The sequence below is a fragment of the Mastigoproctus giganteus genome, chromosome 8, assembly GCF_048544385.1.
Source record: "Mastigoproctus giganteus isolate SK-2022 chromosome 8, ASM4854438v1, whole genome shotgun sequence".
NCBI classification, from domain to species: Eukaryota; Metazoa; Arthropoda; class Arachnida; order Uropygi; family Thelyphonidae; genus Mastigoproctus; species Mastigoproctus giganteus.
In genome coordinates, this window is record NC_143582.1 from 80,309,547 (window position 1) to 80,326,788 (window position 17,242).

The 17,242-nt window shown below is 36.7% G+C and overlaps 1 protein-coding gene across 2 annotated transcripts in view; it reads right to left on the reverse strand.

Annotated features, from left to right (window-relative positions):
- Mettl14 (methyltransferase like 14) overlaps positions 1-17,242 on the reverse strand; it is an 89,216-nt gene that overhangs the window by 34,901 nt on the left and 37,073 nt on the right. For both annotated transcript variants that reach the window (XM_090379542.1, XM_090379541.1), the window contains exons 5-6: positions 16,998-17,085; positions 13,502-13,592 (exon numbers count right to left, since the gene is read on the reverse strand). In XM_090379542.1, coding sequence (XP_090235668.1) covers positions 13,502-13,592; positions 16,998-17,085 — 179 coding nt within the window. The remainder of the gene's footprint in view (positions 1-13,501; positions 13,593-16,997; positions 17,086-17,242) is intronic.

A 17,242-nucleotide genomic window follows, 5' to 3' on the forward strand; every position in this document is an offset into this window, starting at 1 on the left:
CAAATGTAGTTTTCTCTATCTTGACAAAATTCACATATAATGTCATCATAAATAGCATTAAGGTAATTCTTTCTCAAGGGAAATTTGTGTGGAATGTTTTGATTTATACAATATTTTTTAAAAAATTTCTCGAAGACAATTATTTAACTTACTGAAAGGGATATTGCTGCTTACCAAGGCAAGACAGAAATCCTTTGAAAATCACATTTCTCTTCTTTTGAAGTACACGGCTTAGTTAAAAGTGGCTGCTCTAAAAATTTTTCCTTGCCTGGAACGTTCTTTTTGCAAACAACACAGAACACAATAATGCCACCCCTAGTAAAATCTTTTCCATGATTGGCAATCCACGATTCCATACAAAGTTTTGTAGCAGATTTAATTTTCGACATGTTTAATGAAAACATTTCATCAGATGTAGTCAATAGCATGAGAACAAATAGCAAAACAGTATTAAAACTGTGGGGGTATTTACCTGTTTTATCTTCTTTCCTTTCATTTGCAAGCATTATTTTCTCAATTTGCACATTACCCACTCTTTCCAGGACCCTTTTCCCGTGGAATTACGTGTTTTCTATCCATCCTCACCACCTGATGGACAATGCTTGTCAGCAGCCCTTTTTATCTGTCCTTTTCGATGCATCACCATTGTTCTCCCACAACTCTAGAACAAAGGTTCCCCACTGGAGACTTCTCTCTCTCTCTACCAGATTTCCACTCTCTGATAGTGTAATAGGAGGTTTTGCATCTTTACATTATGACCTGAAATCACTTAGTCTCTTTTGTCTCAATTTCATTATTTTCATATACTACCTATTACGTCCCTTTCTTGAAGGGTCTCATTTGGCCCAACAGTTGTAATTCTGGTTGTCGAGGGAATGCCACTGGTACTCCCTCGACACTAGAAATAAACATATTTTCTCCATTTTCTGAAATTACAAAGACTACACTGATTGCCTTCCCTTAACACAAGCCTACTCTTTCTCCTACCACATTCTTCCTTTCTAAAACAATAAAAATAAATAAACAAATAAAAATGTAAACATAACATCAATTTTATATAAGATTTGGATCTTTCAGAACATTTTTTGCCAATTTGAGAAATTTTCCCATGCTCAGTGAAATATTACACCAAGCTAATTTAATTGCAATACAGTGACTTGTTATGTAGTTCTCAGACCATATTAAGGAATATGCAGTATGTCTTGTAATATCTGTGTTATACACATGTATATGCACTAATGGCCACAATAAGCATTTGCATATAATTCGAAATCTATTTATCATACATTTACTCATATAAATAGGGAGGTCATAATTCCACTGTATAAAGCAATAGAGTTATAAGACCACAATAGAAACACTGTACAAGTATGGAGACCACATGTAAAAAAAAAGAGTGTCTTGAAAGGAGCATCTAGTGAGCTTCTTGAAAGGGTCCAAAGACATGCAACCTGCTTGGTGAGATCTGTAAAATGGCATCTTCAAAGACTTCAAATATGCTGTCTACAGATTGGCAACCGAGCACCTTAGAGAGGATATGATTAAGTTGTATAAGGATCTGAAAGAGGATAGTAAAATGAATGAAGGAAAATTTTCACTGTTATAAACAATTCCAGAACTAGGGGCCATGTTCAAATTATGGGAAAAGAGGTTTAGACTGTGGAAAGTTTTCAATAATTTTATTATCTTTTTTTTTTTTTTTTTTTGGCTGGAACTCATTGCACTACATGGCTAATATTAATACTAATTAATTGGGATTACCACAATTAATTACTATTAGTAAGTGAGAGAGGAGGAAGGGAGCCTTTCATTTTGATCACTTTTGGCACCAAACCAAAATTTTTTTGACAGAAAAATATCTGACATTTACTTTGAAGAAAGTTCATTAAAATCTGAACTACATTACACATAAAAAAATTGATAAGAGAAGACAACACAGAGGATGGGCATATATTATTCACTACATTACAGACTGCTATGCAGTTTTTTTTTTTATTTGAAAGAGAAATTCAAAAAGTCTTCACAAACATTAATCTTTTCACAAGTCCTTGAGGCTGTTGCATTCTCTCAGATATGCCAGACAAGCTGAGCTTGCTACCTGAGAGTCTAAAATGCTGATGGAACTGATATTTGGGTGACACTCAAATCAAGTGGACCCAATTTCGGCGAAGTCCAGACGGTCTGTGACAGCCAAATCCTCTGCTTGCACCTTCATGATGGTGGGACTGTTAGTAATCCTGGGTATAACCCCCATGTACAAGCACACTGTGGGTAACCACCACCCAGGTGTGAATCAACGTAAGCAGGGGTGAAGGTGTGGTGCCCACACCACATGGAGGAATGCTGCCCCTCTGTGTTACCAGGCAATACTAGATGGTAGATGACTCTCATCAACCGATGCAATATCACCACTTTGCTTATTGGAGGCTTGAAGTGGTGGAACCCATGTTTGTGAAACTCCAAAGCTAAGTTCCAGTCAACCCTACCCCATCTCTTCTATCATGCAGTATGATTGATGTTTTTTGAGGTTATGATGAACACCATGGCGAGATCCAAACTTCCTTACATTTCGAGGGTACAGCTCTAAAACAGTGTTCGCAGGCTAGCCGCAAGTTAGTACACTGGACCGAACCTATTGGTAACTCTCTAGGAGGCTTCTGGATCAGTTAGTGTATAATTTTGCTGCTTCTACTCTGCCACACAGCTAGAGGGAGTCTGACGTGTGTGTATGCAGGCGACATTGTCTAGGCCACATTATGTCAAGGATCTAAGTATATTCTTAACACATGTATGCCATATCCAAAAATTTCATTACTTCATACAGCATGTCACCCCCACTTTTTCTTACTATTGAATATACCATGAATTGTCAAACTAATAGAGAAAACTTATCTGCGAAAAGATCTAAACCTGCAGAACACTTCCTAGTTCATTTCACAAATATACGTGGTCTCAGTTCTAATGTCAATGATGTCCATTTCCACTTACAGTCTGCCAAACCCCATGTACTTTTTCTGACAGAATCTCAGTTATTGGTTGTTTTAACCACTGCTCATCTCAGTTGCCCAAATTATTTGCTGTATGATTCCTTTCGCCTCAAAGGTGGTACTTGTGCATATGTCCGTTCTGATATTGCCTGTCAGACTTGGTAATTTGGAATCTCCTCTTTTCAATCTTCTCTGGCTTAAAATCTCTCTACCTCATTCTGTCAAATTCATCTGTTGTCTCTACCATCCTCCCAACTCTACTAATCACTTGGAACCCTTTGACTCCCTCTCTTTGCAACTTGACTTTCTCCAGTCCAACTTTCCTAACAGAGTTTGTTTGTTATTTGGTTTTTAGGAGCATTAGCAACTAAGGCCATATTGCTCCGGGAATATGCAGTGGTCATTCCCTTGACCTTTCCGCATCCTCCGTATTTGGTGGTGACGGGCTTGAACCCCGGTCTAATCAATAAGCGTGTGCTACGCACTGCTGCTCCTTCCCACCTGGCTACGGAGGCGCCTTCCTAACAGAGGTAATTTTGCTTGGTGATTTTAATGTTCACAACTCCACCTGGCGTCTGTTTTCTAGTCACACAGACCCAGCTGGTCCAGATGCTAAGGCTTTTGTAATTACTAACGACTTTGCACAGATTGTTCATTTACCTACCAGAATACCGGACAATCCTAACCATACAGCCAACACGCTCGATCTTTTTCTTGCAAACAACCCTTCTAAGCACACAGTTGAAATGAGTGGTCCTTTAGGCATCTCAGATCACAACTTGGTGATTGTCTCTTCTCAATGGAGACTTTATCTCATGGCTATTCCTAACCTCTTATTGTTTGGCATTACAAGAATGCAAAATGAGATGACCTGCAAGATTTCTTTTCTTTGGTCAGATTAGTGTTTCAAAACTTCTGATGTCAACATTTGCTCAGATCATATCAGTGAAATTATTCTTGTAGGAATGGAATCCTTTATTTCTCATTCCACCTTAAAATCTCGTCCTTCATCTAAACCTTGGTTTTCCAATAAATGTGCTAAGGCTGTTCAAGAGAGGAATATTGCATATCGTAATTGGCTTGTTTCCAATTCTTCAGTTTCATTTTCTGCTTACAACAAAGCTTGCAACAATTGTAAAGCAGTTATTAATCACAGTCGAAACTAGATTTTAAACAGGCTAAAGGTAGAAAACTTGCTTCTTCCCCTCATGGTAGCCGAGAATTCTGGTCTCTTGCCAAAGCTATTGGCCACAACCTTTGACCATCTCTGCTCCCACCTCTGTCTAAACCAGATGGTTCTATTGTACTTCAGCCAAAGATAAAGCTGACCTGCTAGCATACCATTTTTCTTCCAACTCATGTATTAATTATATTGGTAAAACACCTCCCACCATTCCCAGCATGCCCCATTCAATGCTTCCTGTGGTCTTCCATTAAAAGGATTTTGACGACACTCTATGCTAAGGAAGCTACAGGTCCTGGTGGTATTTCTCCACTTTTTCTCAAAACCTGTGCCCCTGAACTTAATCCTGTTCTTTGTCACCCCATTTTCTTATTCCAAAGGTATTTTTCCTTCTGATTGGAAATTTGGATTCCAACAGTTTCGATCCGCTGATGATATTCTGGCTTGTTTTTTGTAATTGGTTATCCAGTTTGCTCTCTGACTGCTCACTGAGGGTGATGGTAGATGGCTCTCTGTCTTCTAACTTCTCCACTAATGCTGGTGTCCCTCAAGGTTCAGTTCTTTCCCCCCACTCTTTTCCTCTTGTATACTACTGACCTTCTTCCATCGACCGGAAATCCTATTCATAGTTTTGCCAATGATAGCACATTGCATTCTACTTTCCAGTTTGAGAAACCTTGCCCTGCTTCAACTTCTCGAATATCCACTACCAATTCCTTAAATGCCAATCTCTAGGTAATTCTCCAGTGGGCCAAAGACAACTTAGTTGATTTCAATCCTTCTAAAAGTCAGTCCTGTCTTATATCTAGCAAAAATGATTCTTCTGCTCCTATGCTTATTTTTGGTGACACTGATTTCTAGGCAAGAATTATCTCTTTTGGGGATCACCCTCACTTCTTATCTCTCTTGGCACAAGGACATTACAAATATTGCTTTCTCTGCATCTAAAAAACTTGGTTTTCTCTTTTGCTCTCGGCATTACTTTTCTTCCAAACAGCTGTTCACTCTGTACAAATCGTAAATCTGCCCTACCATGGAATATTGTTCCCACATCTGGGGTGGTGCTCCCTCAACCTCTCTCAGGCTTCGAGATTCCATTCAGAAGAGGGCAGTTAGGTCAATTAATGACTTATCTCTAACAGAGTCTCTCCACTCTCTGTCTCATACACATACTATTTCTGCTGCATGCCTTTTCTACAGATACTTCCACGAGCACTGTTCTTCTCAATTGGCTTCTATAATTCCCACTCTCTCTCTCTCTCTTTCAAAACAGTCCACACATGTGCCGCCACCAGCCAACATCCATTTACTGTCCATCTTCAAACTCACAGAACCAACTTTTCATTTTCCTTGTTTATTTATTCAACTGCCGTTTTCTGGAACAACTTTCCTTCAAAATTATTTCCTCCTGAAAATTACAGTCTACAGGAGTTCAAAGTCTAATGTCAACAAATATCTTCTTTCGTCTTCTCAACCATTCCAACACATGCACGGTACTAAGTACTATAGGTTCTAATACCTCTCGTGTTTGGGGGTTCATAAAAAAAAAAAGTTTCCCAAAATAAGTATGTGCACTATGTAATGAATTGCCTATAGCAGTGGTCAGTGAAGAGTGAGCTTCTTCATAGAATTCTGAAAGTTTGCAAAAATGAAAAAATTGTACATATATGCTTTTAAAGATTAATATGTCCATATTCTGACACTGGTTTTGCTGTTCTTGTGTTTGAATTTAACGAAACATAGGCTGCTAGGGCCATATTGTGTCTTTCTAATGGTTAATAGGAAATGCTAACGTTATTACATCCGTTATATTTTATAGTATATTCCTATGTTATTTAGGAAAGGAAACAGTCTTTATTACCATCATCTCCAAGAATCTGCAATAACGTTAGTGAAGACAGTGCATTAGCACATGATTTAAAGCTGTTTGAGCAGATATTGAGAAGGTGAGGACAGTCCACTAATAAATGATGAATAGTTGCACATGACATGATGTGTACTGAGGAGCTTTATCATTCGTTAATAGATAAAGGTGTGGGAGACAAGTATGCCCAATTCTTAGCCTTTCTAGAATTACTTCTTCTCATCTGCTTTTCCTGAAACTGGTCAGCCACAGCTTTGGACCTAGTTTTATTCAGCAATGTTTGTTCTCTGGATAATCTCTCCAGATTATTGAGCAGCTATTGTAGCGTGTTTGAAGGATGATGGGTTTGAAATCAGTATATGGAACTTGACAAGTCTGTAAAATAGAAGTATCTGCAAGATCTGCTTTTTCATTTTCTGCTATCCCAGAATGCCCTGGGATCCAGCAGAATGCCACAGTTTTTTTGACTCATTACATGCAAGTAATTTAGAATGGATTTGTTTTATTACAGGGTGGGAGAAATTGGTATTACTCTTTATAGCAGAGACAGCACTGAGTGAGTCAGTGTATATTAAAGCAGATGGAATTAGACGTTCAATAATGTTTGTTATGTTTGTTAGTTATTTGGTTTTTAGGAGCATGAGCAACTAAGGCCATATTGCTCCGGGAATATGCGGTGGTCATTCCCTGACCTTTCCGCATCCTCCGTATTTGGTGGTGACGGGCTCGAACCCCGGTCTAATCAAGAAGAGTGTGCTACGCACTACTGCTCCTTCCCACCTGGCTACGGAGGCGGCGTCGTTCAATAATGTGATCCAGAGCTAAGTTTATAGCATAAACCTCAGCAGTGAAGATGCTGCATTCTACTGGTAATGAGACAGAAGTGGTGAATGACAGGAATATTACTGCAGCACCTACTTGGGTTTCAGTTTTTGATCCACATGTGTAGATTTCACAGGCCTGTGAATGAGAAAGACAGTAAGCTGCACGTAACTGTGCGATGTTGGTGGGAGATAAGACGTTCTTTTCCCACTGTTGAAAACAATCATCATATATTGCACAGATATTTCCCCAGGGTGGATCTAATGGTGTCATATCCTGAAATATATTACCGCTTTCTATATTCCATGATTGAGTCAATTCCTTAAATCTAAGTGGAGCAGGTCAGTTTTCCTTTGGTTTATTATTGTAAAATGACTCCCATTTGGTTTTGTATAGCCATCTCCAACTAGGGTGAGAGGGAAGACTGAATTTTTGTGCCATACAGCAGAAGTAATGTTTTTCTGTGAAGATGTAAAGGCGGTTCGTGGGCTTGGATGTAAAGAATCTGGATTGGGGAGGTTCTGAAAGCCTCTAGAGCAACTCTCAGAGCACTGTGCCGGATGGTGTTTAATTGCACTTTTTCTCAAAGAGTCATATACTGGAGAACCATAGTCCAAGCGAGACCTGATGAGGGCTCTATAAAGATGGATAAGGGTATGTCAATGAGCACCCCATGACAAGGATGACACACATCGGAGGATATTCAACTTCTTCAAACAAATAGTTTGAAGATAGGCCATGTGCTTGAAAATGCAGTTTCATATCTAGTATCAGGCCAAGAAATCAGACAGCGTGAGCAAGAGGAACTGGCACGTTATTTATCTTTAGCTCTTGATCAGGATGAAGTGACCGAAGTTTGCAGAAATGAGTGGTAGTGGATTTCTGTTCAGCAAGATGATATCCATTGTGTAAGGTCCAGGATTGAATTCTAGTTAGAGCAATTTACATCTGTCTTTCAACAGTATTCATACTTTGTGATTGGCAAGATATGGTGAAGTCGTCAGCATACATGTATACTTCAATCGTTTTTTGAAGATTTTCCAATATATTGTTGACCCTAATCTCAAAAAAGGGTTGGACTCAATATGGAACCCTGTGGGACACCCTCTTCTTGAATGTGAGATGCTGACAGCATGTTTTGATATCAGACTTGAAATGTGCAAACTTTTAAAAAATTTCTGAATTATTAAAGGGAGTTTGCCTCTCAGTCCTAACTGATGCATATCTTTATTGATACCATAATGGCATGTGGTGTCAGAAGCATTATGAATATCCAGGTTGACCATCACTAGATGCTATCTCCTGACGAAGGCATTAAGAATGTTGGATTAAATTTTTACAAGTAAATCGAGAGTGGACCTGTTTTTACAGAAGCCATATTGGTGATCAGAAAGTAGATTTTCGGAGTCTAGAATCCAGGTGAACCTCTTATGCACCATCCTTTCAAATATTTTGCCAAAAAAAGCTTGTCAATGATATCAGTCTATAAGTCTGAATTTGAGATGGATCTCTGCCAGGTTTTGATATAGCGCAAATATACGAATGATTCCAAGAAAGAGGGTATTTTCTGAAAACATCCGGTTGTAAAAGACCAATAATATGAATAGATCAGCTTCACATAGATACTTCAGCATACTGTAGTGAATGCCATCTGGTCCTGCTGTGCTAGATGAAGATTTGCTCAGGGATTCTTACAGCTCAGCATAAGTAAAGGGCTGGTTATATGGAAATGAGTGACTAGTTGAAAAATTCAATTTAATACGTTCTTCATTAGTTTTAATGCATTGAAAAGAGGTCACATAAGAGGAAGATGTAAAAATATTATAGAAAGTTTCTGCTAAAATGCTTTAGCAGAAACTTTCAGTAGGAGAGGATAAATCCTGCCCATTCCATTGTATTATTGGAGACTGCAACAGTAGGAATTTCCCATTGAGTGCTTATATTTTTTTCCAGATAATCCGAGTGTCGGTATTTCTGTTAATAGTTGAAGTAAAGTTAATCCAGGCACCACGTTTTGCTTTTTTCCTAATTTGTCTTGCTCTGGCTCTGAGTTTTTTGAAAACGATTAGGTTGGTTGTTGTTATTTGGTTTTTAGGAGCATTAGCAACTAAGGCCATATTGCTCCGGGGATATGCAGTGGTGATTCCCTTACCTTTCCGCATCCTCTGTATTTGGTGGTAATGGGTTCAAACCCCGGTCTAATCAAGAAGCACGCACTACGCACTGCTGCTCCTGCCCACCTAGCTACGGAGGCACAATTAGTTTGGCAGTAGTTGGTAATTTTCAAAATTGGTTCAAAGCACGGTGTTTTTCTCTTTTAGCTTTGAAACAATCTTCATTCCACCATTGGTTTTGGTGTACCCATTTGTGCTCATCAGATTTTGGAATGGAAATTTCAGTTGCTGACAATATATGGCTGGTAATGTGTTCAGTTACATCATCAATATGTTGTTGCTGTACATACTGTTTGTTGAGTAGGACACAAGCAGAATAGTTTTTCCAGTCTGCTTTGTGGAAATTCCAAGAAGTATGGGCTTTAGGGCATGACACGACCTGTGTTTGAATTGAACTTATAATAGGGAAATGGTCACTATGGAATGGATCATTCAGCACTAACCATTCCATGCTTGGAAAAAGGGATGCTAAACAGATGGATAAGTCTATGGTAGATGTTGTACCTGTAGGTAGCTGAACATGAGTTGAAGAGCCAGTGTTTAATACAGTCAGATTATGGTTATTTAGGAATGTTTCAATTAATTGGTCTCTCCTATCCATGGCAGAAGTTCCCCACATTGGATGGTGACTGTTGAAATCACCAAGTAAACAGACAGGAGGTGGCAGGCAATTGTGTTAAAAGGTTGTCAGGTTCAGTCTTGGGAACAAGGATAATTAGGTGGTATATAAACAGATGCAAGGGTTAATGATATTCCCACTGCCATCCGAACTGCTACAACTTCTAAGGAGGTTTCTAGTTGGAGACTTGAGGTATGGTAGTTTTGACAAGAATACCTACCCCTCCACAAGGAAAAGAGTCAGAATCCCTATCTCACGTAAACATAGCCTAGTTTTTGAATTTGAGTGAAACTTTTGGTGATAAAAATGTTTCCTGTAAGCATACACCTACTGCATTAATTTGTATGAGTAAATCATTCAGGTCATCTATATTATTTTGTAATCCTCTGCAGTTCCATTGTAGGAATTTGTTCATTGGTTGGGTTTATTTGAGGAAGACTGATCTGACTGTTTTTTCTGAGAAGGTATCTGTCTGCTTAGTTTTGATTTTTCATTTCTGGGAAAGGTTGGGCATCCTGTGTCCATGGTATCATTCGCATGTAATTCTAGTACTGTGTCATCATCCTCTGACTGAACCTCCATTTCCATGCTGCTACAATGTGGTTTCACTTTCTTCTGGTTTTCAACACTAACAGATTTTGTTGTTTCGGGCGAGGTTGAGATGGCATCAGTTGGGATACTCGTTGGCGTGTTGCTGGTTTCACTGACTGTAGATTTTTTATTGCACATTAGCACTGTTTTGGCCCAGGTGGCAAAGGAAATGTTTGGTTCTATGGAGACATCTGTTTAAGTTGCAGCTGACCGGCTGTTTTTAGTGACCGATGCGTATGATTAGATAGGCATGGTTAACAGTATTTGCTTCAGGGTATGTGACTTTATGCTCCACTTTATATTTCTGGATTTTTTTTGCCTGTTTTCCCAAGGTCACAATGATTTAAAAAATGTAGGATAGCTTACAGTTTGGGCAAGTAGGAGTGGAAGCTGTACAATCCCATTCAGAATGCTCCTTAGAATGGCCATACTTCTGGCACTTAAAGCAGCAAATGGGATTTGGGATGTAAGGCTGAATCTTGCAGTTTAAATAACCTGCTTTAACAGAAGATGGAAGAGTGGGAGTACTAAATGTCAAAATGATGGACCTGGTTGGTAGTAGGTTGCGATCTTTTTTGGTCCTTATTCTTTGTGCATGAGTCACTTTTTTGTTCCCCGAGTTCTTCTCTTCTTTAGACACAGATAGTAAGTCACATTCACTGATAATGCCTTTTGAGGTGTTCAGAGTGTTATAGGGCATAACTGACACTGGAATACTGTTAAATGATGTTAATTCTAACAGCTTCTCTGAATGAGTTGGCTTAGAAGTTTCAATTAGGTTTCCAGATTGGAGATATTTAACCATTTTAGGAGATCCATAAACCGATTCTAAACATTTCCATATTAGAAAAGGCGATAGTTTGCCAACAGGTTGCGGGGATAATGAGTGCATTATAAGAAATGCTGGCACATCTTTATTCTGATTTTCTGTCCGTAGTCACTTAGGATGATTAGAGTCATGGTTGATGTCAGGAATTTCTGATCTTGAGCTCGAGGGCTCTCTAAAAGTGGATAATTACTTATATCCATAATGGCTCCTTTTGGTCCTGGGGTTTGTTTTACCACTCCAGGTTACTGACTTTGCAGTGGGGAGGCAGGAACAGTGCCTGGTGTGACCAAGCGTAATAGAACTATCAGAAAAAGAAAGGTGGCTTTCATTTCTTGCCCTGTACAAGTACTTTTGTAACAAGGCCTGTTATTAAATAAATATATTGCTTAATGAGAGGAATGTAAAAGAACTATAGATCGCTTTTAGGAAATTGCACTTAAAGCACAGAGAAACAGCTTAGTCACAATCGCTTGGCACCCAGGGCCTTTGACCATGGTTTCTCAACAGTAGAGTAACACTTGTCAAAAATAAAACAGAATTTTTTTAATTGTGAAAAAACAAAATCATAATAAAAATTCCAAAAAATACAATCATTACTTTTGTTTGTTCTGATGACATAATATCCTCTACAACTAAAGCAACTATTATTCAATTTTATCAAATTCTGGATCTAAATTCCAGACAGTTTCTTCAATTTCAGCTCTTGCAAACCCAAATTGAACAACTAATGCTAAATTCATACATTAATAGACACTGTTTAAGCAACCTCAAAACACAGTTCTACATAAGCACTCCCCAGAGTCCACACAAGAAGAGCATATGTCTGTGCTATGTACACATGAAAGGGTTAATAGGTTTCCAAATGGATTTCCTTTGTGGCCTGAAGTACGGCAAAATGATAATCAATTTCATATTGTTGTCAAGTGTCTTTGGTGTCACAAAAACAGCTTCACTATTCAGATGGGCACAAAATTCATACACAGTTTGAACTGCTGAACAGATTGCTGTCTAGGTGCTTTCTCCGCATATTCCAACTGATAATATCTTTGCATATTTATGACACATTTAAAATTTTTTCTGCCCCATCATTGAAACTTTTGGAGTTATTCTTTGAAATAAAATGGATCATGTCTCTTTATCTAATGCACTTTTCTTTTTTTCAGCAGTTTGTAATATAATGAATAATATATGCTTATTCTTTGCAATCTAACACTGGGTCACTTATTAATGAGAAGAATATTTTAATACAATTAAAATGTATATACAGTCGATTCCGGTTATTTGGGACACATCGGGACTAGTATATTTTGGCCTGATTAAGCAGCTGCCCCAGTTATGAGAAGTTTCACGTAAATAGTTAAAAATACAGTGGACCCTCGCTTTACAATTGGTTCACTGTACAATCAAATCATGTTACAATAGACTCACCATAGTAAAGTACGGTTCACTATCCGATGTGTAGTAAGCGCTGGTCATTGTAATCACATTTGTGAATTGAATTTTAATTCTATTAAACAATGATTCTAATTAGCGAAAATAGGAGGAATATTATCCACAGGCTATAAAAGTAAAGATATATTGAACACAAATTTACCCTTTATTATCTTACCAATTAAAAAATTAAATGATACGTGAAAAGCGGAATAATTAATACGTACTGTAATATGTGCATACTAACTAGGTGACATTTCTGTTCACTGACATTTGTGGGTGGGGATTAAAATTTAAAATAGTAAAAAGATAAGCAATCAATAACAAAGAACACAGCACACACAAATTGCAAGTAACACGATACGCGCAATTGAGAACGGAGTAACAAGTTATGAAGCTTTAAAAAAAGAATGAAGAGAAGATTCTGAAAATAAATTTTTTTATATGATTGAAGATTTCATGGAAGTGTAAACACATTTCACCATAATAACCCACAGAATTCCAGCTATCAGTATTATCGCAAATTCAATAAGATCAATTTGCTATCCGTTTATGAAAGATTGCACTAACAGAAAAGCCCAATAAACAGGTGACTGCTAATTGTTTTTATTGTTTTACGGTTGTGACTTCCAGAAATCCGATCGAACCACGTGGTACGGTCGGAGATAATCGTAGGGTAATCTCCATTGCTGCAGTCTCCTGCCTCAATTAAGTGAAGTAAACCCTGGCTATTTTCTCGATTGGGTTCTGTTCCTTAAGATTTGTCCCAAATAAATGGCTGCCCCGATTAATCGGTGGCCCAAATAACCGGAACCCACTGTATAAACAAACAACTAAGTTTCATACAAGTATGGTCTCACATTTTTAATAAAAGGTAGGTGAATTCTGGGACTAAAGTATTTGTAGATATAAATAAAGAATTAGAAGTATTCACAGTAAATAGTATCCGATTCTTTTTTTCTTTGGTATTTAGACTGGGAGAAAGAGAGAAGAGAACTTACATTGGTGGAGTAGCAGTTTTGGCAATCAAATCATCCTTCAAACGAATAAGCTCTTTTAATTTTGGATATTCTTCAAATCTATCTGCTAATCCTATTAAAAGCAATATATGTAATAATATATTTAATAAATTATAGTAATACTATGTAAGATTACTAAATAAACAAAAAAGCAAAGCTAAATACAGTAGGGACTTGCCAATCACAGGAGTTACATTCCTGAAAATGTCCATGACTGGAAGGATTAAGGACTAATGAGAAAAGGGTGGTTATTTGTGAGTGTGTTGGGGGGGGGGGAACATTCCTACTCTGCATGTTACTCTTATATAAAATATATTTCAGTATTAACATATTTCGTACATTAGAAACTGGCCATTCATTTGATTCTCACCTTTTTAATGTTCATTTTTTGATATTACATATGGAGACCAGTGTGTATATAAAGGACATCTATTCATTAATTAATATTGTTCTTTAATATGTTTACACTGTTATGCAAATACTGATTATATAATGTTTTAAATTTTTATTAGAAGACGAAATGAACAAGGCATAATTTCTTATGGGTTTAGGTAATTAACTATATAATATTGGTGTAGATACACCATAGTTTACCCATAAATTTGAACTACATATGTGTAAAAGGCATTGTTTTAATTGTATCTCATATTGTGGGTGCCTTCACAACAAGATAGCTGGTATTGCACTACTTCAAATAAATAACGCTTCTCTAGTAGAGAAGACTACTGTTATTTATTTTCAGTGGATACCGCCACCCAGATGATCGTTTCGAAGCTAGTTGGCTTCATCATCAGTGAGTGGGCAGGTATCCGGGTAATGCAACAGGTCATCACAGTTGCGAAGTTTTTTCCACAATATGAGAGATGCAAAATGGTGTATAAATAATAATGTATTAGAAGACGAAATGCACAAGGCATAATTTCTTATGGGTTTAGGTAATTAACTATAAAATATCGGTGTAGATACACCATAGTTTACCCATAAATTTGAACTACATATGTGGTATAAAACGATGACGAAGCCAACTAGCTTCGAAACGATCGTCTGGGTGGTGGTATATACTGAAAATAAATAACAGTAGTCTTCTCTACTAGAGAAGCGTTATTTATTTGAAGTAGTGCAATACCAGCTATCTTGTTGTGAAGGCACCCACAATATGAGATACAATTAAAACAATGCCTTTTACACATATGTAGTTCAAATTTATGGGTACACTATGGTGTATCTACACTGATATTATATATTTAAATTTTTATATATTACTCCGCATAAGTATCCGATTATTAAGAAAGCAACTTTCTGTAGGATATTAGCAGTGTGCCAATCTATTTTAACACCCTACTTGCATTACGAGACTTGAAGTGAGTAAGATTCTCCTCTCATTCATTCATTAACAAACTTACAAAAAACAAATTTACATATAAACAAATGTAATCAATTCACAAATAAACAATTTTTTTTAATGAGTTAGCTCTATAAATTTTGGCTTTAGTTTATTTAAAGAAAATAATAAACTAATGCTCATAGCATCTCTCGACAAAGAAAGGATAGTAAAATAATCCCTTCAAACAAACATAAAATCAAATTTTATATTGGTTGAAGATAAGCAAATAAAATGTATCCATAATTTATCAGATCTTTACAAGTAGGACAAAAGATAACATTAATCCTGTATATGAAGTGATGGCAAGACTGTATATAAAATGATGGCAATGCTGCTTCCAAACCTGCATTCAGGTTTGGAAGCAGCATTGAAAAAAAAGTCCAACTCCCAGAGAGGGTTCAAAGTAGAGAACCAGATTAGAGAAGTGTTAAGTGTTGATAACTTATGAGGGATGTTTTAGAAGACATGGAGTGACTTGCACCTAGACCACTACTAATATAGAATAAGTCAAATTCCTTACATCATTTGGTCATTCTAATACTAAAACTATTCATAAGTGCAAGGGTTATGATTCTCATGTAAAATGTTTCAGGATATCATGAGGCATAACATTGTATAAACTTTGCTTCCTTGCACCATGTTGTCAATATTAATGCTAACTCTTAAGTGATTACCTGACTGATTATCCCTCTAGGTTAAAACTCCCCTACTTCTCTAACATCACAATGTTTAACACACGAGTCTCTGATACCAGCTCTTTTCAATCTATCCATTGGGCTTCTGGATATTCTAAATTAGTTGCATATGCAGATGATAAATCAATCCTAATAACAAAGAACCTGGCCTACTTCAAAACAACTACAGTACTCATTAAACCAGTGGTTTTCAACCGGGGTGCCGCAACAACATTCTAGGGGTGCCACGTAATTTGGGTTTAAGTTACTTACACTTATTATTTTTTAAAATTTATATGTTTATTTCATTATAAAGAGGTGTACAGTATCTTTTTAATTTTCTGATGATCTATAATTGATGTTTACCACTATATAAAGAATAAAATTATTATATACTGTATATATATAGTTTGTATTATGAAATGTAATTTTTATAATTATATTATTGTAATAACTATCATATAACATATATATATTTTAATAACACAGAGAGAGAGAGAGAGAGAGAGAGAGAGAGAGAGAGAGAGAGAGAGAGAGAGAGAGAGAGGGAGGGAGGGAGGGAGGGAGGGGGGGGGGGAGAGAGAGAGAGAGAGAGAGAGAGAGAGAATCGGATCTAACAAGCAAAAAATTGTGTAGGAGTGCAGCAAAATAAAATAAATTACTTAGGGGTGCCATTATTAAAAAAAAGGTTGAAAACTGAAGAAATGACTCAATAAAATTCATCTTATTCTGAATTCCAGCAAATAAAAATAAGTAACAAGGACAATGAGCTGGAATGAAGTGGTTACGGATCCATAGGATTCTAGTTTGACAGCAAGCTAACCTGACAAAGAAATTATCATCATTAAAAACATCATCATTAAAAACAAACAAGACAGCATCACTAGAGGGCTTCTCACCTGTTCAGCAGTCTAGGTATCTTAATCACAGTAAAAAAAAAAAGACTGTCTACCTCCTTAAACAATCTTTTTTACTGTGATTAAGCCATATTTCATCTATGGTATTCTGACTTTTTTTAAGGACGGGGGAGGGGAATCAATTAGGCATGTTAGGAAAACATGGCTAAGAGTAATCTCATTTTAAACTGTTGTCCACTTGGGGATCTTCAAATTCACTGATTAGCACAAGTAATTTTTAACCAAAATTTTATTGTTTGTCATAATCATGCACATGCTACAAAAAATAAGAATTTATAATGTCATTGATGAAACAAACTAACTACAGCAACTAAACTTTCATTTAATCAGCATCATATATTAAATAACTATAATCAATAAGATTTTTTTTTAATATCACTGTAAGTTTCTAGAAGCTATTTCCCATAGAATACAGATAACCCAAACATGAACAAATATGGTTCAATACAAATCATTTCTTTAAGCTTGAAAAATTCCTACAAATATTGAATAAAATGACTTACCTACATCTCTTATGAAATTTTGAGGTCTCTGCCCAGTATCTACAAAATGCTGGCAATAGTCATTATGGGGATTAGCACTTTGTGTTCCCTGAAAAAACATATTCTCAATTATTTTATAAAAAAATATTTATATAAAATTCTCTTATTTCAGTGTTCATTATAATGCAGTAAAAGAAAAAATTATAATGTTGCTGAACAGTGCAGATTGTCTGCCAGGGCAGGTAATGGAGGCTTGTCAATGATAT